Genomic DNA, 24,769 nt, shown 5'->3' with positions numbered 1-24,769 from the left:
TCAGATCAAGAAAAAGTGAGCTTCCAGCCCCCAGGACCCCTCGGCCCCAGGGCCCCTTGCAGCTTTCTACCTGTCAAGACAAACCTCTATCCTGGATTATGACACCAAAGTCTAGTTTTGTCCTCAAAAAAATTTTTAAGATTTATTTATTTATTTAAGAGAGAGAGAGAGAGAGAGAGAGAGACTGTTGGTGGCAGGGAGAGCAGAGAGAGAGGGAGACTCTCAAGCAGACTCCACGCTGAATGGGGAGCCACACTTGGGGCTCGATCCCACGACCCTGAGATCATGACTTGAGCCAAAATCAAGAGTCGGACGCTCAATCATCTAAGCTACTCAGGTGCCCCTGTATGAAGAATTCTTTTAGAGTCTAGGTACAAATCCTGTGCTGGAGATACGTAATATATCTTCTCGCACTCTCTGAGCTGTCAGGGCTACTACCACATTTTTTTTCTCTCAGCAAACTGTAAGAGTCCCAGTGCTTATTTTTGTTTTTATTAAAAGATTTTATTTATTTAATAGAGAAAGTGTGTGCAGCACTAGTGGGGGAGGAGGCAGTGGGCAGAGGGGTAAGGAGGCTCCCCACGGAGCCACCCAGATGCCCCCCACCCCCACCCCCAGTACTTTATTATTTTTTTTTTTAAGATTTTATTTATTTATTCATGATAGTCACAGAGAGAGAGAGAGGCAGAGACACAGGCAGAGGGAGAAGCAGGCTCCATGCACCGGGAGCCCGATGTGGGATTCGATCCCGGGTCTCCAGGATCGCGCCCTGGGCCAAAGGCAGGCGCCAAACCGCTGCGCCACCCAGGGATCCCAGCCAGTACTTTATTTTGAAACCACAGGTCTTTCTAACTACTGGTAAGAACAAATCTCAGCAAGATCAGGAAAAAAAGTCCTTTCTCCTTCCTCCATAATTTCAGGAAAAGAGATATGATTCTTTGTCATAAAAATGCCCCTATAGATATTGTTTATAATGAAGGAATCTTATAAGACACCTAAACTTCAGATTTTGTTATGTCCTCTGTAAGTAACTTTCAACCCCTAAAAAGTCTGTCATTATGATCGATCATTTATTTTTTTTAAAGATTTTATTTATTCATGAGAGACACACAGAGAGAGGCAGAGACACAGGCAGAGGGAGAAGCAGGCTCCATGCAGGGAGCCCGACATGGGACTCGATCCCAGGGCCCCGAGATCATGGCCTGAGCCGAAGGCAGACACTCAACCACTGAGCCACCCAGGCGCCCCTGATCGATTATTATGTAGTAAAAAATTTAATCTTGTCCAAAGAGAGTTCTAGCCTTTTCCTCTGCCCCTGGGAGGTAACTGCAACCCTTGGAATGTCCTGCCTGATGAAAGTGTCCTGGTTTATCTGGAGCCTTGGGCTACTCCCAATAGTCTATCAGTGTGATTTAAGGTGTGTGGGGGGGTTGGGTCTTGTGGTATCAATCAGCTAGACTCCAGAGGGGCTGGAGACTCAGATCAGCCATGTTGGTGACCAACCAGGTCTATGTGACCAAGGCCCAGCATAGGCTGGACATTAGAGCCTGGGTAAGTCCTGGTAGATGATGCTCCATCTGTATTGTCAACGCTATTGCAGAGAAAGAGCTGTCCATGTCTCTGTGCGAGGAGGATAAGGAGAAACTGAGTACAGAGCTCTCCTGGTCTCTGCCCCAAGAGTCCATCTCTTCCTTTGGTGGACTATAGTCTCTCTCCTTTCCATGTCACAAATGGTAGCTATGAGGACAACAGTTTCCAGAATCAGAAGTGAGGCCAGCCTTGTGGGCTGTTCCTGCATCTGGCAGTTGTGTGGCTTTACTAGTACATGGCCCTGATCTGAATTGACATCCTTGTTTTCTGGAATACATAGTTAAGTGTGAATTTTTTTTGGCCAACCAGAAGAAAATCACTGAGCTCATCCTTCTCTCACACATTTTCCTCTGCTAGATTTATTTTCTTTTAAAGTTTATTTAATTTTAATTTTTAATTTTTTTAGTAATCTGTGCACTCTACATGGGGCTTGAACTCATGACTGGGAAATCAAGGTTCACATGATCTTCCCATGGACTTAATGGAGACCCAGAGGACTCCCATCCTCGGCTAGGTTTTTTATTTTAGCAATAGTAAATAAGCCCATCATATTTAAAATTAAAGCTGCCCTTCTGAATGCTGATTGTAACTGACTTCTTTATTCTTTTTAAGATTTTATTTATTTATTCATGAGAGACACAGAGACACAGGCAGAGGGAGAAGCAGGCTCCATGCAGGGAGCCTGATGTGGGACTGGATCCCGAGTCTCCAGGATCATGCCCTGGGCCAAAGGCAGACGCTCAACCGCTGAGCCACCCAGGCGTCCCAGTAACTGACTTCTAATTGTCTTCTAGAATGTATTTTCCCATTCATCCACTGGAAGGGAGTTTTAGCAAGATGCAGGGGACACTTGGCTCACAGCTGATTTTCCTAGCATCCCTTGTAACAGGTGTGGCCATCTGACTGCATTCCAGCCAATGGGTTATTGAGTAGGAAGAAAGTGTGCTGCATCAGAGTCTCACCTTGAAAGGACTGGTCGACCGTGTCCCTAATTCTTTACCCCTTCCCTGTTAAGATGTGTTAAGAGAGGTGCTGAGGGGCGCCTGGGTGGCTCAGTCGGTTGAGTGTCCAATTCTTGATTTCAGTTCCAGACATGATCTTGGAGTTGTGGGATCCAGCCCCACCTTGGCTCCATACTGCACATGGAGCCTGCTTGGGATTCTCTCTCTCCTCCTCCCCACCCCAAAAAAAGAGAGAGGTGCCTGGCTGACTCAGTCAGTAAAGCATGTGACTTGACCTCAGAGTTGTGAATTCAAGCCCCACATCAGGTATAGAGTGTATTTTATTTTATTTTAAAAAATATTTTATTTATTTATTTGAGAGAGAGATGGGGGGGCATGAACAGGGGGAGGGAGAGGGGAAAGGGAGGGGAAGGGGAGAAGCAGACCCCCTGCTGAGCAGAGAGCCTGATACAGGGCTCAATCTCAGGACCTTGGGCTCATGACCTAAGCTGAAAGCAGATGCTCAACTGACTGAGCCACCCAGGTATCCCCGAAATATTATTTTAGCATGTAATGCAATGTTAAAAATATTGAGACCGGGCAGCCCCGGTGGCGCAGCGGTTTGGCGCCGCCTGCAGCCTCGGGTGTGGTCCTGGAGACCCCGGATGGAGTCCCACATCGGGCTCCCCGCGTGGAGCCTGCTTCTCCCTCTCCCTGTGTCTCTGCCTCTCTCTCTCTGTGTCTTTGAATAAATAAATAAAATCTTTAAAAAAATATCGAGACCTTTTACAATCTTTAATTTTTATTTTTTTACAGTAAGTCTGAAATCTGGGGTGTGTGTTACACTCACGGCACACCTCAGTTCATACTCCCCACATTTCAGTTACTCAGCAGGCAGGTGCATGTGACTGGAGGCCGCTGCAGAGGACAGCACGGGTCTGGGTCTGGAGGAGGAGGTTGGAGAAACACGGACATTGAGAATGCTGTACGCCCCCTCTGTCCTGTGTTTCCACTTGTGGAGGGTTATGTGCAAGAAATATTTGTATGAAAAAAAAAAAGAAATATTTGTATGGGGGTACCTGGGGGGCTCAGGCGCTGAAGCGGCTGCTTCGGCTCAAGTCATGACCTCAGTCAGGGTCCCGGGATTGAGCGGTTCCCTGCTCAGCAGGGAATCTGCTTCTCCCCCTCCCTCAGCCCCTCCCTCCTGCTTGTTTTCTCTCTCTCAAATAAATAATAAATAAGATCTTTTAAAAAATGCCTGTATGCAGGCACCAGGATGTGTGTGTGAGGGTGCACATTGTGGTATGAATAAAAGTGTTGGAAACTACCTAATTCCACCAATAGAGAAATGAATAAATAAACAAGTTGCAAGCTAAGAATGGACTTACTACGCGGTCAAAATGGGGGGAAAAAAGGTATTTTAAAATGTATTTATAAAAACATTATTCGAAAAGCAAAACTGATAATCACCTTATTGGAACAACTGGAAAAATTTGCAAGACGACTGAGGATGATATCAGTATTACATTTCCTGCTTGCACTGTGGTCAAGAGGCATGGGATTTCCAGCTACGCCCACGGGACTCTGGGGAAAAATGCAAAGATAGGACACGGAGATGTAAATATAGACCTTTGGTGTCAGTTTCCCAAGGCTTGCCAGCCCCCACAATTGCATGAGCCAGTTTATTAAGACAAATCCCTTCCTTCCTCTCCCCTTGTTTTTTATCCTATTTTTAAAAACATATTTGTTTATTTTTTTCAGACAGACAATCTCCAGCAGACTCTCCGCTGAGCACAGAGCTGGATGCAGGGCTACATCTCAGGACCCTGAGATCATGACCTGAGCTGAAATCAAGAGCTGCTTAACCAACTGAGCCACCCAGGAGCCTTTCTTATCTCTCTCTCTCTTCCTTCCTTCCTCCCTCCCTCCCTCTCTCTCTCTCTTTCTTTCTTCTTCTTTTTAAAAGATTTTATTTATTTATTCATGAGAGACAGAGAGAAAGAGAGGGAGAGAGAGAGAGAGAGGCAGAGACACAGGCAGAAGGAGAAGCAGGCTCCATGCAGGGAGCCCGATGAGGGACTTGATCTGGGGTCTCCAGGATCCCGCCCCTGGTCAAAGGTGGCGCTAAACCGCTGAACCACCTGGGCTGCCCCCTTTCTTATCTTTAAAATTTTATTTATTCATTCATTCATTCATTCATTCATTCATTCATTCATTTACACACACAAGCAGACTCTACACTGAGCCCAGAGCCCAAGGTGTGGCTGGATCCCATAACCCTGAGATCAAGACCTGAATGAAAATCAAGAGTTAGTGCTTAACCAACTGACCCATCCAGGCACCACCCCCATCCTACTCTTATTTATTTATTTATTTATTTATTTATTTATTTATTTATTTATATTTTTAAAGATTTTATTTATTCATGAGAGAGAGAGAGACAGAGAGAGAGAGAGAGAGAGGGAGAGAGGCAGAGACACAGGCAGAGGGAGAAGCAGGCTCCATGCAGGGAGCCTGATGCAAGACCTGACCTGGGACTCTGGGATCATGCCCTGGTCCAAAGGGGGCCACTAAACTACTGAGCCACCCAGGGATCCCCATCCTACTCTTTTTTAAAGATTTTATTTTTTTAAATACACCCAACCAGAGGCTCGAACTCACAGCCTCAAGATGAAGAGTCACATGCTCCACCCACCAAGCCAGCCAAGGGCCCCTCTTTATCCTATTGTTTCTGTTATTCTTCTTTTCTCTTCTCTTCTCTTCTTTCAAGATTTCATTTATTTATTTGAGAGAGAGAGAGGAAGCATGAGTAAGGGCAGAGGGAGAGGGAGGAGCAGATTCCCCACTGAGCAGGGAGCCTGATGAGGGGCTGGATTCAGGACCTGAGATCATGACTTGAGCCCAAGGCAGATGCTTAAACAAGTAAGCCAACCAGGTGCCCCGTTCTGTTTTTCTAGACAACTCTGAGTGATTACCCACCTACCCCCCAACCCCCAAGCATATAGTGGGAGCATACTAAATAAAGCACATGGGACAAATGCAACAATGAGTGAGTCTGTGTCAGGGGCGTACAGGAGTTGGTTTTACTCTTCTTGCCAGCTTCCAATGTAAGTCGGGAATTACGTCAAAATAAAAAGTTGTAAAAAAAAAAAATTCTGAGAAGTTCATAATTTCACCAAGGCATAGCAAACATTAAGAAGCTATGATCTGGGGTGCCTGGGTGGCTCAAGCGGTTAAGCATCTGCCTTCAGCTCAGGTCATGATTCTAGAGTCCTGGGATTGAGCCCCTGGTGGAGCTCCCTGCTCAGCGGGGAGCCTGCTTCTCCATCTCCCTCTGCCCCTCCCCCTGGCTTGCACTCTCTCTTTCTCAAATAAATCAATAAATAAATCAATAAATAAATCAATAAATAAAATCTTAAAAATAAAAGAACCCATAATTTAAGACAATACACAACTTTCGTTCAAAATCCAAAAAATAAAAATTTAAAAAACATCAAGGGGGTGTGGCCTGGCTTTCAGGGTTTCTCCTAGCTGAGCGCCGCCTTGAGGTCAGAGTCAGTATAACAACACCGCCTCTCAACCAGCACCAAATCCTCACAAATTTACCCTCTAAATCCATTTAGCAGCGATCACAACTTGTGAAACATTGTGCCCCCGCGTGTCTGTCCCCAAACGCAGATATCACCCTTGTAAAAGTCTAGCTGAACACACTCCAAACTCCATAGGAGTTTCAGAAGGCTGGAATGGAGATTGGTCACTTTTTAGTTTTTAAAAAAAATTTTGGTAGACGTAGTGCATTTCTGCTTTATTCAGATATTTGCAGTGCTCATGGATTACCTTTGTCGCGAAAAGAAAGCTAGATGTTTGCAAGGTTGAAGGGTGCTGTAGAAAATGATGTTTGTGGAAGGAAAGACCTGGGTGCTATACTCCGGAGCTGCTGGCGGAGCACAGGAAAAACCAGCCTGTCTCTGTGCTCATTGACAACCATGCTCCTCGCGGTAGGCTAAGAAAGGTTCCCGATGGGTGCGCCTGGGTGACTCGGTGTTTGAGCATCTGCCTTGGGCTCAGGTCATGATCCCGGGGTCCTGGGATCTAGTCCCGCATCCAGCTCCCCCTAGGGAGCCTGCTTCTCCCTCTGCCTGTGTCTCTGCCTCTCTGTCTCTCATGAGTAAATAAATAAAATCTTAAAGAAAAGAAAAAAGGTTTCTGATGGTGTCCACACCCTAATTCCTAGAACCCACTGCTTGACTTTATTTGTAAAAGGGACTTTGCATTTCTGTTAAGGATCTTGAAATGGGAAGTTATGCTTTATTATCCAGGGGGACCTAAAATAGAATCACAAGATCCTTATATGGAAGAAGCAGAGGGAGTTGGGGACACACAGTAGGAGAGAGGAAGATGTGACCACAGAGGCAGAAATTGGAGTGACCGCACAAGCCAAGGAATGCTGGGGGTCACAGGAAGCTGGAAGGAGCAGGAACTGATTCCCCTCTAGTGCCTGTGGGGAGCACGGTCCTACTGTCACCTTCATTTCGGACCCCTGGCTTCAAATCTGGGAAAGGATACATTTCTGGGTTTGTTTACTTGTTTGTGTTTGTTTATAGGTCAACTCCTTGCCAGATGTGAGGCTCCAACCCGTGACCCAGAGATCAAGAGTCGCATAGCTCTACCAGCTGAGCCAGCCAGGCACCCCCTGCTTCTGGTGTTTTAAACCACTCCATTTGTGGCATTTTGTTACAGCAGCCACAGCAAACAAATAAATATAGGATCCTTCCTAGCCCCAGGCTCCAACATGTCTCGAGAGAACTCAGAATGAAGCCGGAAGGGATGCTTGTGGCTCAGGGGGTGCCAACTTCAAAACCCAAGGAAGGAGGATTGATTTAACGGTCCCTGGTCCCTGCGGCTGGGCCACCTCCGCACACCTGTTTTGCTTCTCTGGGTTTCAGGGCAACCTGGCCGGGAGGCTGGGGCTCAAATCCCTGCTCCCCAGAACCCCAGAGGGAGTCTGAGCCAGCTGGATCTCTGAGCTTTCCTGCAGCTGCTGGGGCCCCTAGAAAGTCCCAAGTGGGGAAACTGAGCCCAAGAGAGGTGCCGAGCCTAGAACAGGATGAGGTGGGGGCTCTTCTATCTGGATTCCACCCTCCTCGGGCCAGGGACTTCCACAGTTTTGCAAGCCCAGCCTCCCTCCTCTGACTGGAAGGAGGTGTTGAGAGCGCTCTCTGAGCGAGTGCCCCACGGAAGCAGCCCCAGATGGGGTGCCCAGTACGCAGACCAATGAGAGCCCCACAGGGGGAAGGCTGGTCATTTCCTCCTGCGATTTGCACCCTCCCCTGGGGCTTAAAAACCACAGTGTGTGGGCAGGAGGGACCTTTGATCAGCGGGGATCCCGGGAGACCTGAACATGGTGAGTTCCCCAGAGGGATGGGGGGCCCAGGCATCATCTCCCTCCTCTCACTCCTTGCTGGTCCCTCTCCTGCCCACCTCTCCCCTTCCAACTCTTTCCCCCTTTCCTCCTTAATCTCTCCACCTCCACTTCTCCCCCTCCTCCCCTCCGACCCTCCCCTCTGGACCTGGTGGGGGGCGGATGCAGCTAAGAAGGAAGGTGGTCAAGGGATTATAGAGTCGCAGCAATGCCATCCGGCTGGGATCCCAAAGGTCCCCAGGGCAGGAAACCCGTGTGTTGGGTCTGATTAGATGACACCCTTCCTCAAACGGTCAGATCCAGGAGAGGTCTTTCTGGCAGCAGGCAGCAGAACGGCAGGAGCCAAGGTCCGGGGGCTGCAAGGAGCCGGCTTGGGAGAAAGATAGGGACTCCCTGGGACATTCAGATGTTCTAAACCGTACAGACAGGGAAACTGAGACCCAGGCAGGAGCACAGATGGCCCGGGTCCCTCAGTGGTTGGTGGCAGACCCAGGCTGCCCCCACGGATTCTCTGGGGGTCAGAGGGAGACTGTGTCTGGGCTCAGGGAGGGACCCCCGTGCACACCTGTGCCCCCAGGTCTGGGTTCGAGAGAGGCACGGCTGTGATTTGGTACCTGCCTCGCTAGACGTTTTTGTCTTGCTTCATCTTTTTTGAAAGAGGAAACGGAGGACACATTAGCTGCCCAGGGAGGGGCTTGGCATTGCCTCACCCGTTTTTGAGACCTGGCCGGGACCCACAGGACTTTGAGACGCCAACTATTTGGCTTCGACTTCTTTTCCTTTCCATCAGATGGTCCCAAATGCCGAAGGGTATTCAGTGAAAAGTCGCTCTCCCCACCCAGCCCTGGGGCCTCGGGCTCCTTGCCACAGCCCCTGGAGGCAACTTTGGGCACAAGTGTGTGTTGGATGCTTCCAGAAACGGTCTGCTGGTGCTCAAGGTCAGATGTGCAGGGAGTAGTTTGACATGGGGCAAATTGAAATAAGCTTCAAATCCTGCCTCTCCTGTGTCATAGATGAGGAGGCTCGGCTTTTCTGGGCTTCCTTCTCTTTATGTTGAAGATGGGAGGTTGGGTAACAATCTGACAGAATTAGATCCCACATCTTAAGATCATTGAGAGAATTAAATAACACACGGAAGGCTCTTACAGCATGGCATACAGTTGGCGCTCAATGCATGTGACATATCTATGTCCTTTCTCCCCTTTGCAAATAGAAGTACAGTCTACACATTAGCCTACATCTTGCTTTCTTCATGAATAACGTAGAGTATTATTAACCAGTATTTATTGAGCGCTTACTGCATGCCCAGCCCTGTGCTCTGCTCTTTACATTTACATCTGCGTGGGATGTATTATTTGTTTTTGTTTTTAAAAGATTTTATTTATTCATGAGAGACACACACAGAGAGAGAGAGAGAGGCAGAGACATAGGCAGAGGGAGAAGCAGGCTCCATGCCTCCCTGCTGAGCCACCCAACTGTTCTAATCCCTGTGTATTTCAAGGGAATTCCTTCCTTCCTTCTTTCTTTCTTTTTTTTTTTTTTAAGGTTTTATTTATTTATTCATGAGGGACACAGAGAGAGAGAGAGAGAGAGAGGCAGAGACACAGGCAGAGGGAGAAGCAGGCTCCCTGCAGGGAGCCCGATGTAGGACTCGATCCTGGGTCCCCAGGATCACACCCTGGGCCGAAGGCAGGCGCTAAACCGCTGAGCCACCCAGGGATCCCCCTCCTTCTTTTTTTTATCAGCTTCGTAATAGTCTACCGTGAGGGTCCACTCCCTCTCAATGGAGATTTTGGTTGTTTTCCATATCTTGTCTTTATTTTTTTTTTTATAATGATGAAAACTTTTATTTTGTAAAATTTTGAAAATATGGAAAAATAGACAAAGTATAATTACCCATTATTCCCCCACTGTAATAGTTGGATGCTTTAACAAAAATTTTTATTTAAATTCAATTTGCTGGGGATCCCTGGGTGGCTCAATGGTTTAGCGCCTGCCTTTGGCCCAGAGCATCATCCTGGAGTCCTGGGATCAAGTCCCACATCAGGCTCCCTGCGTAGAGCCTGCTTCTCCCTCTGCCTGTGTCTCTGCCTCTCTCTGTCACTGTGTCTCTCATGAATAAATAAATAAAATCTTTAAAAAATAAATAGATAAATAAAAAATTAAAAATAAATAAAAATAAATAAATAAATTCAATTTGCCAACATTTGGTAGAACACCCAGTGCTCATCCCATATTTTGTCTTTTTTATTTTTTTAAAGATTTTATTTATTTATCCATGAGAGACACAGAGGGATGCAGAGAAAGAGGCAGAGACACAAGCAGAGGGAGAAGCAGGCTCCACCCAGGGAGCCCGATATGGGACTTGATCCCGGGACCCCAGGATCACACCCTGGGCCGAAGGCGGCGCTAAACTGCTGAGCCACCCGGGCTGCCCCCATATTTTGTCTTTATTTATTATTATTATCTTTAAAGATTTTATTTATTTATTCATGATAGTCACACACAGAGAGAGAGAGAGAGGCAGAGACATAGGCAGAGGGAGAAGCAGGCTCCATGCAGGGAGCCCGACGTGGGACTCGATCCCGGGTCTCCAGGATCGCGCCCTGGGCCAAAGGCAGGCGCTAAACCACTGCGCCACCCAGGGATCCCCCATATTTTGTCTTTAAAACCAAAATTAAGGGATGCCTGGTGGCTCAGTGGTTGAGCATCTGCTTTCAGCTCAGGTCGTGATCCCAGGGTCCCAGGTTCGAGTCCCGCATCAGGCTCTCTGCATGGAGCCTGCTTCTCCCTCTGCCTGTGTCTGCCTCTTTCTGTGTGTCTCTCATGAATAAATGAATAAAATATTAAAAACAACAACAACAACAAACCAAAGTTAACATCTTTGGCTCCAAGTCTGGGTTTCCAGAACCGCAAAGACTGTGTCCATTGAATTTTAATGGATCTTGCCAGAAATATATCAACGAATGTTTCCCATCTGCGGCGCATGAGAGGGTTTGCCTGAACCCTCATCTGCACGGTCACATCATGCTTTTTTATTTTTGCCAGCCCACGAGGTTGCAGTTCAGTGCAACCTCAGAGGATCTGGAAGCTTGTGTTTTTTATGGGTTTTAAAAAAAATGTAAGTGTTTTGGGGTCACAGAGGTCATGCGATTCAAGAAAATCAATCTGAGTCAAGATGCCTGCCCTAATTCTCATATCCTATTTCTCAGAGGCTCCAACCTCCAATAGCTCCGGGTGGTTCTGTGGGTGCGCTATTTAGAGATGTGTGGATGGAGGAGCAGGAAGGGGTGGGGGGGGGTCAGAGGAGCAGACCTTGCCTTCTGGGTACTTATGGGCTCTGACAGCATTCCTAAGTGGGTCTGTTCTTTCCACTTTATTTTTTAAAATATTTTATTTATTCATGAGAGATACAGAGAGAGAGGCAGAGACAGAGGCAGAGGGAGAAGCAGGCTCCACCCAGGGAGCCTGACGTGGGACTCGATCCCCGGTCTCCAGAATCAGGCCCTGGGCTGAAGGCAGCGCTAAACCACTGAGCCACTCGGGCAGCCCTGTTCTTTCCACTTTAATGTGGGCACAGTTGGCAGGACTTCCCCTACCAGGGGCCAGAGAGAGCGGCGAGGGCGCGGGGCCTGGCTTACCACGCACCAGCTGCACCACCATGTCCAAGTCACGCCTCTCATCTTACCACCAGAGGATCTTTCTAACCTAACCCTCACCCTCACCCTAACCCTCACCTTCACCCTAACCCTAACCCTCACTCTAACCCTCACCCTAACCCTGACCCTCACCCTCACCCTAACCCTAACTGAAACAAATCTAGTCCCTCTACGGCTCAAAGACCACCCATGGCTCCCATGGATCAAATACAACATCTTTAACATGACTATGGGTGGATCTTCCAACCTGGTCTTGGCCACCCGCTGGCTTTCTTTTATTTTCTGGTGGTAGCCTCTTCCCTGGCTCTCTCCGTATGGCTTTGGCTTTGAATGCACGCCCCCACTCCCAACCCACTCAGAGAGGGCTCGAGCTCTCAGAAGTTCTCTCCTCCCTCTGCCACTGGCTACCTGCGGGGAGGACTTGGGAAGCAATCTTAAGCTCTAAGGGTAGCTATAGTTTTTTCCATCTGTGAAATGGGTGTTGCAACTCTCATAGGGTTGCTCTCTCTGTGGATTCAAGGAGCTAACACAGGCAAAGGGCTTAGAACAGAGCTTGATGATTATATTGCTAATCTTTTTTTTTTTTTTAAGATTTTATTTATTTATTCATGAGAGACAGAGAGAGACAGAGACACGGGCAGAGGGAGAAGCAGGCTCCATTCAGGGAGCCCAACGCAGGACTCGGTCCCAGGACCCTGGGATCACTCTCTGAGCCGAAGGCAGACGCCCAATCCCTGAGCCACCCGGGCGCCCTATGATTGCTTTTCTTAGAAGTACTGTGTCTTCTCCTTCACCCTGTGCTGTGATCCGTTTGTATCTCCTCACGGCCACCACGCTGGTGCAAGCCACCACTGCTGCTCACCTCACCTGGACACTTCCACTCTCCTCTTCTTCCCAGATTCTGCCCCGGAGCCCTTCCTGCCCACAGTAGACAAGGGCTCTTAAAGTGGGCCCGTGACAGTCACTTGGGTGGCTTCATTGGTACAGTGTGTGGCTCTTGATCACAGGATCGTGGGTTTGAGCTCCACGTTGGGAGTTAGAGGTTACTTAAAAAGAAAATCTTGGGGAAAAAAAAAAAGAAAGCCAGGCTTCTGAACTTAGGAACGATAGTATCCCACCCTTCTGGTTGCTGGGACTTAAGGACTTATTAGTTAATTAGTGAACTAACACGTGGGAAGGGCTTAAAACAGTGCCTGGCGCTGAGTGGCCCCTTCGGACCCCCAGACCCGTGATTGGGCAGCCCCTAGCCACATGTGGTTATGGAAGTGTACTTAAACTGACATAATTGAGGGGCACCCGGGTGGCTCAGCGGTTGAGTGTCTGCCTTCAGCCCAAGATGTGATCCTGGGGTCACGGGATCGAGCCCCACATCGGGCTCCCTGCAGGGAGGCTGCTTCTCCCTCTGCCTATGTCTCTGCGTCTCTCTCTGTGTCTCTAATGAATGAATAAGTAAAAACTTAAAAAAAAAATAAACTGACACAATTGAAAATTCAGTTCCTCAGGCACAGAGCCACATATGGCTGGTGGCCACCGTCAAAGACGAACCGGCAGTGCAGAAAGTTCTATTGGATGGGGCTGCAGCCCGTCCTCCCCCCACACTGGGCTGGGCTCTCTATCAAACACTTGAGTCCTCCCCACTTGGCGGTCTGTTTGTCTCTCCTTGTAGACCAGCAGGTGCCAGGTGGGTCAGGAACTGTCCCCCAGGCGGTTGACATTAGTGCGATAAAGAAATCTGCTTAGACTTGTCCTAGAGGTGGGGAACTGCAAATTCTTTTCTATTTGTCTTTATAGTATCTGTTTCTTGGAATGGGCAGTGCACTCACTGGTATGGTTCCTCATATAAGAGGAAGAAAAATATAGACATATACCGTGAAATGCTTCCTTTCAATATCTGCCCCCCACCCCCACTCCCACCCCCACCCCCTACAACCCAGCCCCCACCCCCATGCCCTCTGCCCAGCGCAACCGCTGGTACAAGCTTCCTCTGTCTACTTCTAGAGCTGCTCTGGAGAGAGAGACAGGTACAGGCTAGAAGTAGAGACAGAGATACAGAGGAGGAAAGGAGGGAGGGAGAGAGAGAGAGAGAGGGAGGGAGGGAGGGAGAGTCTTCTTTTGTAGGTAGGCTGCTTTATACACCATCTGGTCCTTGCTTGTTATTATTTTTTTAAGATTTTATTTTATTTACAGTATATTTTTAAAGATTTTATTTATTTATTTATTTTGAGAGAGAAAGAGAGAGAGAGGGAGCGCATGGGTCAGGGGAAAGCAGACTCCCTGCTGAGTGGGAAGGCCTACGCTGGGCTCCATCCCAGGACCCCTGGGATCATTCGTGCAGAAAGCAGACACTTAACCGCCGCCGCCGCCAAGCCACCAGGCGTCCCTTCTTGTGGTTTTAAGTCATCTCCACACAATGTGGGGCTCAAAGCCACAATCCGGAGATCAGGAGTTGCACTCCCCACTGAGCCAGCTGGGCAACGCCCTCCAGGCTCCCATCCTTGCTTTTATATGTTCCCCTAGATCTCAGAGCTCCTTTCACATTGGTTCATAAACATCCCATTCTTTCAGATAGTTGCATAGCATTTTGTTGTTGCAAATGTGCCATCAAGTAATTTAGTCAATCCCCTCTTGCTGGACACTCCAGTTATTTCCCATCCTTTTAGGGATGCTGCAAGGGCAGAACTTTTCAAGCCTCTTGCACTGGAGGATCCTGAAAGCCACAGGGTGTTAGAATCAGCATTTTTTTTTCTGCCCTCATGAAGTCAGTGAAAGGCAAGGGGCCCCCATGAGCTCAGGCCAGGAAGGAGCTTTGTCAGTGGGGATGAACACTCCCTTTTTGGAGTTTGAGTCACTCTGCAGCCAAGGAGGGTTGGGAGTTCATGGAACCAGCAGCAAAAGCTTCCTTTACTGCATCCAGGGCAGACACTCACAATATTGAGCAACCACTAAGGTACAGAGGCCCGGGGAGCTGGGCTAGGGCCTCCTGCTGGGCCTGGCATTAACTCTTTAGTAACTGGAGCATGGGGATGGAGTGGGGGAGTGGAGGGATGGGGCAGGTGGGTCCCAGAAGAAATGGGAAGAAGCCAGGGTGCAGAGGGTGGGGGTGGGGGTGATGGCAGGGGTCAGGCTCCCGGCAGGGGCTCTTCACCAATAGAAGTATTTCAACAATTTGAATTTTCTATTTTGAAAAATTTTCACACTTACAGAAACATTGGAAGACTAACAAAGTACTCCCATATACTCTTTACCCAGAGTCTCCAAATTTGCTTTATCAATCATCTGACTATCTATCGATCTCTATCTATCATCTGTTTTCCTGAGCAATCTGAGAGTAAGCTGTAGGCATCACGCCCTCTGGCCCTTAAATACTTTAGCGTTTATTCCTTAAGAACAAGGAGCATCACCAGCCTGAGCAGAGCAGTTATCGCTGTTGGGGCAGCCTGGGTGGCTCATGGTTTAGCGCCGCCTTCGGCCCAGGACCTGATCCTGGAGACTCGGGATCGAGTCCCACATCGGGCTCCCTGCATGGAGCCTGCTTCTCCCTCTGCCTCTTCCTGTGTCTCTGCCTCTCTCTCTCTTTCTCTCTCTGTGTGTGTCTAATGAATAAATAAAATCTTAAAAGAAAAGAAAAGTAACATTTGGTGGGACGTTATTGTCTAGGCTACAGACCATATGCAAACTTGCTCAGATGTTCGGGTACGCCCTTTGCGGTGAATAGGTGTCTCCAGCTCTGGACTCCAGCCCAGGATGTCACATCCCATTTGGTTGTCCTGCCTGTGTGGTCCCCATTCAATGGGGAACAATCCCTTACCCCTCCCTTGGCTTCGTGACACTGGCGTTTTTTACTAAGATTTTATTAATTATTATTATTATTTATTAGTAATACTATTAATACTAATAAATAATAATTGTTATTATTTATTCATGAGAGACAGACATAAGCAGAGGGAGAAGCAGGCTACCCGTGGGGAGCCCGATGCGGGACTCAGTCCCACGACCCCAGGATCACGCCCTGAGCCAAAGGCAGATGCTCAACCCCTGAGCCACCCAGGCATCCTGCATTTTTTTTTTTATGTAAAATTCACATAACATCGAATTCATCATTTTCACATGTATGATGCAGTAGCATTTGTAGTACGTTCACTCTGTGACTCAGCCATGTCCTCTGTTTCTAGAACATCATCAAAAGAAGTACACACTGCAGCTCACCTCATTCCTTTTTATGGCTGAATCATCTCTTAGGGCTTGGCTGGACCCCACCCCAATCATCCCGTCATCGGCTGACAGGGACATTCCCCCTTTGAGTGATGTGATCACGGATATGGCTCTACCTGCAGGAAGCCCGGGGCCACCAGCCTGGCCCACCTTGGGACAACATAAAGGGACTAAGATAAAACGGAGTGGCTTAGGAGAAAGCTCTGAGCTCGTCCATAATCACAATATCGAGAAACTGATCCTATTGGTTGTCCTTTCTTGTCCTGCGCTGCGAGCCAGGCACTCGGCCGGGTGTCCGAGCAGTTGTCACAGTTGTCGTCTTATATAATCCGCAGGGTGGTGTGCTGTCTGGCTCCAAAGATTTCTGTAATGATCATTTCTCTTCCTCTCTGTCTCCTTTGCCTGGGTTGGTGACAAAGTGGCCTTCGGGGATGTGCTAGCTCTAGGGGTCACAGAGCTCGCCACTGTAGGGTTCCCCCTCCGTCCACAGCCCCACTCGGAAATAGCCGGGCGCAGCCTGCCTGGGTTTGCGTGCCAGCCTACCCAGGTGTGAATTCCTGACCTGGAACAGGCTATCTACCTTCCTGTGCCTCTGTCTCCTCATCAAGAAAGTGGGTGTATGGGGTGCCTGGGTGGCTCAGCAGTTGAGCTTCTGCCTTTGGCCCAGGTCATGATCCTGGGGTCCCGGGATCAAGTCCCGCATGGAGCTCCCAGCATGGAGCCTGCTTCTCCCCCTGCCTGTGTCTCTGCCTCTCTCTCTCTCTCTGTGTCTCTCATGAATAAATAAATAAAATCTTAAAAAAAAAGAAGTGGGCATATTAATAGGACCAACTTTTAGTGTCGTGGGCAGGACTGGAAGAGCTAATGCCGTGTCGGGCACATGTCCTAAGTGCTGTATTCAATCTGGATGCTTTGGTGTGATCGTGCCACGGGGATTCGTCTGCTGTGGCTGGTGCCTCTGGGACATGGACTTGCCTACAAGGCTCTCTCCAGCTCAGCTGCTACTCCCAGACGCCTTCTGTCTTGGGGGCCATGGTCCTCCCAGCCAGTCTGCTTGGGAGGAAGCTCAGGACCCCTCTGCTCTTCGTGTTATTTTATTATGGAGAACTTCAAACATACAGAAGTAGAGAGAATGGTACTGGGAACCCTGGTGTCCCCATCACCCTGCTTCAACAATATTTTGCTGTTCTTCGTCACCCATGGCCTTCCTCTCCCCTCCTGTCTCCTGTCTCCTGTCTCCCAGCTATTTCTTTTGTTGGAGTGTTCTATTTTATTTTGTTTTTGAAAAAAAATTTTAAGGTCTTTAAATTTTGGGGGGGGGGGGCACCTGGGCGGCTCAGTCAGTTAAACATGGGACTCTGGATTTTGGCTCAGGTCGTGATCTCAGGGTCGAGAGATTAGGCCCTGTGTAGGGTTCCAAGCTGGGTGAGTAGCCTGCTTGGGATTTTCTCTCTCTTCCTCTCCCTCTGCCCCTCTCCCCCAACCTCTGTTCATGTGCATGCGTGTGGGCACACCCCCTCTTTAAAAAAGAAAATAAAAAGTTTTTAAAATGGTTATAAAATAACTTCTACACCCATCAAGGGGCTCAAACTTACAACCCTGAGATCAAGAGTTGCATGCTCTACCCACTGAGCCAGCCAAGCACTCCACTATTGGAGTATTTTAAAGTAAATCCAAAACATCCTATTTCACTTGCTATTTACCTTTATCAGAAACAGCCTTCCCACTCCTTTAAATTTTTAAAAAGATTTTATTTTATTTTTTTATTTTTATTTATTTATTTATTTATTTATTTTTTAATTTATTTATGATAGGCACACAGTGAGAGAGAGAGAGGCAGAGACACAGTCAGAGGGAGAAGCAGGCTCCATGCACCGGGAGCCCGATGTGGTACTCGATCCCGGGTCTCCAGGATCGCGCCCTGGGCCAAAGGCAGGCGCCAAACGGCTGTGCCACCCAGGGATCCCCTTATTTTATTTTTTTAAAGATTTTACTTATTTATACATGAGAGACACACACAGAGAGGCAGAGACACAGGCAGAGAGAGAAGCAGGCTCCCTGCGGAGAGCTCGATGTGGGACTCGATCCCAGGACCCCAGGATCATGACCTGAGCCAAAGGCAGACGCTCAACCACTGAGCCACCCAGGTGCCCCTTGCTCCTTTTTTTTAAAAACATGAATACAAAACCACATCACACTCAATAAAATTAGCACTGATTCCTTACTATTGTCAAATACCCCACTTCATTTTTGAGTGTCCTGGATTGTCTCAAAAATGTCTGATTTTGGGATCCCTGGGTGGCGCAGCGGTTTGGCGCCTGCCTTTGGCCCAGGGCGCAATCCTGGAGACCCGGGATCGAATCCCACGTCGGGCTCCCGGTGCATGGAGCCTGCTTCTCCCTCTGCCTGTGTCTCTGTGCCTCTCTCTCTCTCTCTGTGACTATCATAAAAAAAAAAAATGTCTGATTTTGCAATTGATTCTTCCAATCAGGATCCAAATGAGGTCTCTGTGTTACCTTTGCTTGATACGCCTCTAAATCTTTTTTTTTTTTTTTTTAATTTATGATAGTCACACAGAGAGAGAGTGAGAGAGAGGCAGAGACACAGGCAGAGGGAGAAGCAGGCTCCATGCACCGGGAGCCCAACGTGGGACTCGATCCCGGGTCTCCAGGATCGCGCCCTGGGCCAAAGGCAGGCGCCAAACCGCTGCGCCACCCAGGGATCCCTCTAAATCTCTTTTAATCAGTGACGTTTTCCTTTCCTCTTTCTTTCTTTCTTTCTTTCTTTCTTTCTTTCTTTCTTTCTTTCTTTCTTTCTTTCTTTCTTTCTTCTTTTCTTTCTTCTTTCCTTCCCAATGCCATTTATCTGTGGGAGAAAACAGACTATTTGTCCTGTAGGGTTTCCTGTGGTCTGACTGGGCTGATCTTGTGCCTGTGGTGTTATTTGTCATGTTCCTCTCTCCCCTGCTTTTCCTGTGGACTGGTAGTTTTTGTTTTTGTTTTTTTGAGAGAGAGAGAGCATGAGAGAGTGGAAGGAGGAGCAGAGGGAGAGAGAGAGAATCCCAAGCAGGCTCCACACCCTGTGCAGAGTCCGACATGGGGGTCCATCCCACGACCCTGAGACCACCACCTGAGCCGAAACCAAGAATCAGATGCTCAACTGGCTGAGCCACCCAGGCGCCCCAAGACTGGTAACTTTTGATCTAGAACCTTGATTAGACTCACAATTATTTATTTGGCAAGAATTACTTCATAGGTGGTGCTGTGTTCTTTCCAATGCCTCACATCCGAAAGAACAGAATATCCGATTGTCCCTCTTTGGATGCTGAGGTGGATTGGCCAGTTTGGGCTATGAGTCCAGCCTATTTATTGTAAAGTTCCCATCTGCCTTTCACCCGATGGTTTTATCAGATGTTGTTCACCATCCAGACCCATTATTTCCTGAATTCTGAAGTTCCTTCTGCAGATATTATTCTTAGGTTTTTCTCTGAAGGAAGGTTTCCCACATTGACTTTGGATTCCCCTTAATTATACTAAAGTTTCTTTACTCTTTAGTATGAGATGTTCTAGGCTCGTCTTGTATTTTTCCTGTCCCAGAACAGAAATCAGCCCTGGTTTCTTTGAATGGCAGATGGTCATTGGAGACCATAATCTGGGTGCTAAGGTCCTCAATGTCCTTGAACTCAGCCTTCTCTGTTCCTTTCATCCCTTCTACCTTCCCTCCAGCAAGGCAGAAATCTATTTCTTCTTCCCATTTCTCATTCTTCCTCCTGGTCTGTCACCAAATATTTTCCCTCTGCAGTTTTATTTATTTTTAAAGGTTTATTTATATATTCATGGGAGACACACACACACACACACACAGAGAGAGAGAGGCAGAGACATAGGCAGGCCCCCACAGAGAGCCTGATTCGGGACTTGATCCCAGATCCCGGGCTCACACCCTGAGCTGAAGGCAGATGCCCAACCACTGAGCCACCCAGGCGTCCTGAGACTGAGGTTTTAGAGCTAGAGCTGATGAACGGCTAGGGGTCAACCAGGAAAGCAACAGAGGCATACAGCAGTAACGACACTTGCAGGCTTTGAGTAGAACAGTTGAGACCTAGTGCTGTGCCATCTGGGAATCCTAAGCTGAAGGACACATGTGTGCCCCTCTACACTTAGAAAAATATCCTCCCATAGTTTGAACCAAACAGAAAAAATAAAGCTCTACTCAACCCCCCCGAAACAAAACAAAAGAAAATGAAACCTCTGGGGATCCCTGGGTGGCGCAGCGGTTTGGCGCCTGCCTTTGGCCCGGGGCGCGGTCCTGGAGACCCGGGATCGAGTCCCACGTCGGGCTCCCGGTGCATGGAGCCTGCTTCTCCCTCTTCCTGTGTGTCTCTGCCTCTCTCTCTCTCTCTCTGTGTGACTATCATAAATAAATTAAAATTAAAAAAAAAAAAAAAAAGAAACCCCAAGCCCCAGCATCATGACTATACATAAAGCCTCGCATTGTCTGATACGTTTGCATGTCATCGTCAACCTGCGAAGACCCATCCAGCTGGGAATGCAAACTCTGGTCTGTTTGGACAGTTCCCACTGCACAATCATGCAGGGTCATAAGACAAACAACCAAAGCCGTCTGTCTTCATTTAAAATCTGGATGTTTTTTCCACCATGGGTATATTTGGGAGCATTGATTTTGGTTCTTTAAAATATTGTATCAAGATATTATTTCTTGATGACTGAAGGGTTTTTAAAAGGTTTTTAAAAAATATTTTATTTATTTATTCATAAGAGACAAAGAGAGAGAGAGAGAGGCAGAGACACAGGCAGAGGGAGAAGCAGGCTGCATGCTGGGAGCCCGATACGGGACTCCATCCTGGGACCCCGGGATCACGCCCTGAGCCAAAGGCAGATGCTCAACCACTGAGCCACCCAGGCGTCCCTAAAGGGTTTTTTTTTTTTTAAGATTTTATTTATTTGAGAGAGAGTGAAAGAGAGAGAGCAGGGGAAGGGGCAGAGGGAGAGGGAGAAGCAGACTCTCTCCTGAGTAGGGACCCTGATGTGGGACTTGATCCCAGGACCCCAGGATCATGAGCTAAGAGCTGAAGGCAGATGCTCAACCAACTGAGTCACCCGGGGCCCCTGCCTGAGGCTTTTTGGTTCTCCGCCTCCTCACTTAATGTTGTGCCCGAGTATGTGAGATGCTGCCAAGCCACTGCCTTCTCCGGGGAGCCACTCCCAGATAGAGCTCAGAGCCTCAGTAGGTGGAAGGCAGCCAAAGAGGATGATGGTGGGGGGGGGGTGCAGTGGGGTAACTACCTGGTAATATCATCTCAGTTTGTTGGTGACATTAAAAATAGCTAAGAAGCAGTGTGTCATGGGTACCGTCCAGTCAGAATGCACAGTGACCACAACACTGCAGCAGGACTAGGTTTTAACCGTTTGGCTGCTAGGTCATAGAGATGTCCAGGGACATCAGGTGGCAGTGGTAGGGTGGCAGGGAGACTAATCAGCATCGAAGGGTTTTCCAATTTTATATGTGGTATGACACCCCAGCCAGCTCTCAGCCCTTGATCTCCCCATTTTCCTGGGAAGAGACCTGGGATCAGAGAAGCAAAGTGATGGGCTTCAAGACGAGTAGCTCCCATGGGCCCCTGGCACCTGTTTGCAACTCATCCTCTTCCTGCCTCTCTGATTCCCCCCAGGCCTCCATGAATTTCAGCACCCCCGAGTACCCCGACTATGGCACTGCCACCCTGGACCCCAACATATTTGTGGATGAGTCTCTCAACACCCCCAAGCTGTCGGTCCCGGATATGATCGCCCTGGTAATCTTCGTGATGGTCTTTCTGGTGGGGGTGCCAGGCAACTTCCTGGTGGTCTGGGTGACGGGCTTCGAGGTCCGGCGAACCATCAATGCCATCTGGTTTCTCAACCTGGCGGTGGCCGATCTCCTGTCCTGCCTGGCGCTGCCCATCCTGTTTTCGTCCGTCGTCCAGCAGGGCTACTGGCCCTTTGGCAACGCTGCCTGCCGCATCCTGCCCTCGCTCATCCTGCTCAACATGTACGCCAGCATCTTGCTCCTGACCACCATCAGCGCCGACCGCTTTGTCTTGGTGTTTAATCCCATCTGGTGCCAGAACTACCGAGGGCCCCAGCTGGCCTGGGCGGCCTGCAGCGTGGCCTGGGCCGTGGCCCTGCTGCTGACCGTACCCTCGTTCATCTTCCGCGGGGTGCACACGGAGTACTTTCCGTTCTGGATGACGTGCGGCGTGGACTACAGCGGGGTCGGGGTCCTGGTGGAGAGGGGCGTGGCCATCCTCCGGCTGCTCATGGGCTTCCTGGGGCCGCTGGTGATACTGAGCATCTGCTACACCTTCCTCCTGATTCGGACCTGGAGCCGGAAGGCCACCCGCTCCACCAAGACGCTCAAGGTGGTGGTGGCCGTGGTGGTCAGCTTCTTTGTCCTCTGGCTGCCCTACCAGGTGACGGGGATGATGATGGCTTTGTTCTACAAGCACTCGGAAAGCTTCAGACGCGTGTCCCGCCTGGACTCGCTGTGCGTGGCCGTGGCTTACATCAACTGCTGCATAAACCCCATCATCTACGTGGTGGCCGCCCAGGGGTTCCACAGCCGCTTCCTCAAGTCGCTGCCCGCCAGGCTCCGGCAGGTGCTGGCCGAGGAGTCCGTGGGCCGGGACAGCAAGTCTATCACGCTCTCCACGGTGGACACCCCAGCGCAGAAGAGCCAGGGGGTGTGAGGGAGGCCTCCCGGCTTCCCCCTCCCACCTGTCCCTTCCCCCTCTGCTGATTTTAACCCAGCCCCTGGTGGGGAGCTGGCCTGCGAGCGAACTCCCCTCCATTCCTTCCTTCTTCCCCGCACCCGTCCTCCCTCACTTCCAGGATGAACGCGTCCCTCTGGGACCCTCAACTTTCCTTTTCCATCTGAGGACTTTGGGAAACAAGCAGAAACCAGGATTACTCGGAGCACCTCCCGAATAGCCCTATGTCTGCTGCAGGTGGAGATTGTGCATGGGACACAGTCGATACATAGAAAAGAGACAAATAGGAACATTCTAACCTTGGGGTGCCTGGGTGGCTCGGTTAAGCATCTGCCTTAGGCTCAGGTCATGATCCCAGGGTCCTGGGTTCGAGTCCTGCGTCGGGCTCCCCGCAGGGAGCCTGCTTCTCTGTCTGCCTGTGTCTCTGCATCTCTCTCTGTGTCTCTCATGAATAAATAAATAGAAATATTTAAAAAAATGAATGAATACAATCTTAAAGAAAAAGAAAGAAACAGTCTAACCTTTAAAAAAATGGTGACGTGTTTATTTTACAGAGACCTGGGGGAAAAAAAACCTAAGGAGCATCTCAAAAAGTATTCTTGTGACAGACAAAGCAAAATTCACTGGCTAAGCTTTTCTTTTCTTTTTCTTTTTTTTTTTTTTTTTGGCTAAGCTTTTCTAAGTGAGTTGATTTAAAAAAAAAAATAGTAAGTGAAGGTCTTACTAATCGGGTTTTGAGAAAACATATTCAGTAAAAAGATGTTCAATGGATTTGGCAAAAAGCAAGTGTGAGGACGGAGTGCCGAAGGGAGAGGCTGGGAAACATTGGTTAGGCACCTCGGGGGAAGGCGCTCATGGGGAAATTTGACTTTTGACTTTGTAAACTGCTGTTTTGTGTGTATGTCTCAAAAAAAAAAAAAAAAAAGAAAAGAAAAGAAAAAGAAAGAAAAAGAAAAAGAAAAAAGAAAAACTTTTTTCTTTTTTAGAAAGAAAGAAAATTTTAATGTCACTGTAGATACAGAGGGATCCTGTGTGCCCCTGACCTGCTGCACTATAGGGACCTCTTGCAAAATGATGTTGCAAGATCATGGCTAGGATGTTGCCATTGTTACCCTGGGGGTGTAGGACATTTCCATTACCACTGGGATCCCTCGTGATGGCCCATGTCCCTCCATCCTCCCAGCCTTGTCCTGGACCCCTGGCAACCACCATTCTGCTCTCCATATTTTGCCCTTTCAAAGGAATGCTCTATCAATCGTGTAAACTTTTGGCTTAAAAACTAGTCTGGGGGTGACTGAGGTGACTCAGTCGGTTAAGTGACCAACTTGATTTTGGCTCAGGCCATGATCTCAGTCAGGATTCTGGGATCAAGCCCTGCTTTTGGGGGGTGTCTGCACTCAGAGTGGAGTCTGCTGGAGATCCTCTCTCTCTCCCCCACTGCTCCTCCTCCTGCTCACGTGCTCTCTCCTCTCTCTCTCAAATAAATAGATAAATCTTAAAAAAAAAAAGAAAAAAGTAGTTTTCAGCACTTGAATAATGAAAATAAAAAAATAAACATTGTAATGTGTTATTTGTAATCAATTTTAAAACATTTCTGTGGGCACTTGGGTGGCTCAGTCAGTTAAGCGTCTGCCTTCGGCTCAGGTCATGATCTCAGGGTCCTGGATTGAGCCCCGTGTCGGGCTCCCTGCTCAGTGGGGAGTCTGCTTTTCCCTCTGCCCTTCCCCTCTGCTTGTGATCTCTCTCTCTCACTTTGTCTCTCTCAAATAAATAAAATCTTTTTTTTCAAATAAATAGAAAATTTTGTTTGTTTCGTGTATGCATTCATTTGTGTGGATTGACTAGAAATATTGTACAGACCAGCACCACCCAGCAGAAAAATGATTGAGCTGCATGGTAGTTTTCTTTTTTTTCTTTTTTTTTTTTTTTTGGTAGTTTTCAATTTACTAGTTGCCACACTGAAAAATTAAGGAGAACCATGAGCACCTGGCTGACTCAGTCGGTGGAGTGAGACTCTTGATCTAGGGGTTATGAGTTCGAGCCCCGCATCAGTAGTCTCTATTACTTAAATAAATAAACTTAAAAAAACTAAAAGGAAACAGATGAAGTCATAGTAATATATTTTATGATATAATAATGTCATGTTAACAACAATTATAGCGATGATATATTAATT

The 24,769-nt window shown here is 48.4% G+C and overlaps 1 protein-coding gene across 3 annotated transcripts in view; it reads left to right on the top strand.

Moving 5' to 3' along the window:
• C5AR1 (complement C5a receptor 1) overlaps positions 1–24,394 on the top strand; it is a 44,893-nt gene extending 20,499 nt beyond the window's left edge. The window contains exons 1-3 of one of the 3 annotated variants that reach the window (XM_025424519.3): positions 7,870–7,935; positions 18,835–19,014; positions 21,517–24,394. In XM_025424519.3, the coding sequence (XP_025280304.3) occupies positions 18,976–19,014; positions 21,517–22,572 (1,095 nt within the window). In that variant the 5' untranslated portion in view covers positions 7,870–7,935; positions 18,835–18,975 and the 3' untranslated portion in view covers positions 22,573–24,394. Of the gene's footprint in view, positions 1–7,778; positions 7,936–18,834; positions 19,015–21,516 lie in introns of those variants that run through there. The other 2 variants (XM_025424520.3, XM_049109118.1) reach the window with 2 other exon arrangements.
• Positions 24,395–24,769: the final 375 nt, after the last annotated feature.

This window comes from Canis lupus, chromosome 1, assembly GCF_003254725.2.
Source record: "Canis lupus dingo isolate Sandy chromosome 1, ASM325472v2, whole genome shotgun sequence".
NCBI lineage: Eukaryota > Metazoa > Chordata > Mammalia > Carnivora > Canidae > Canis > Canis lupus.
This window is presented reverse-complemented; position numbering and strand designations above follow the sequence as displayed.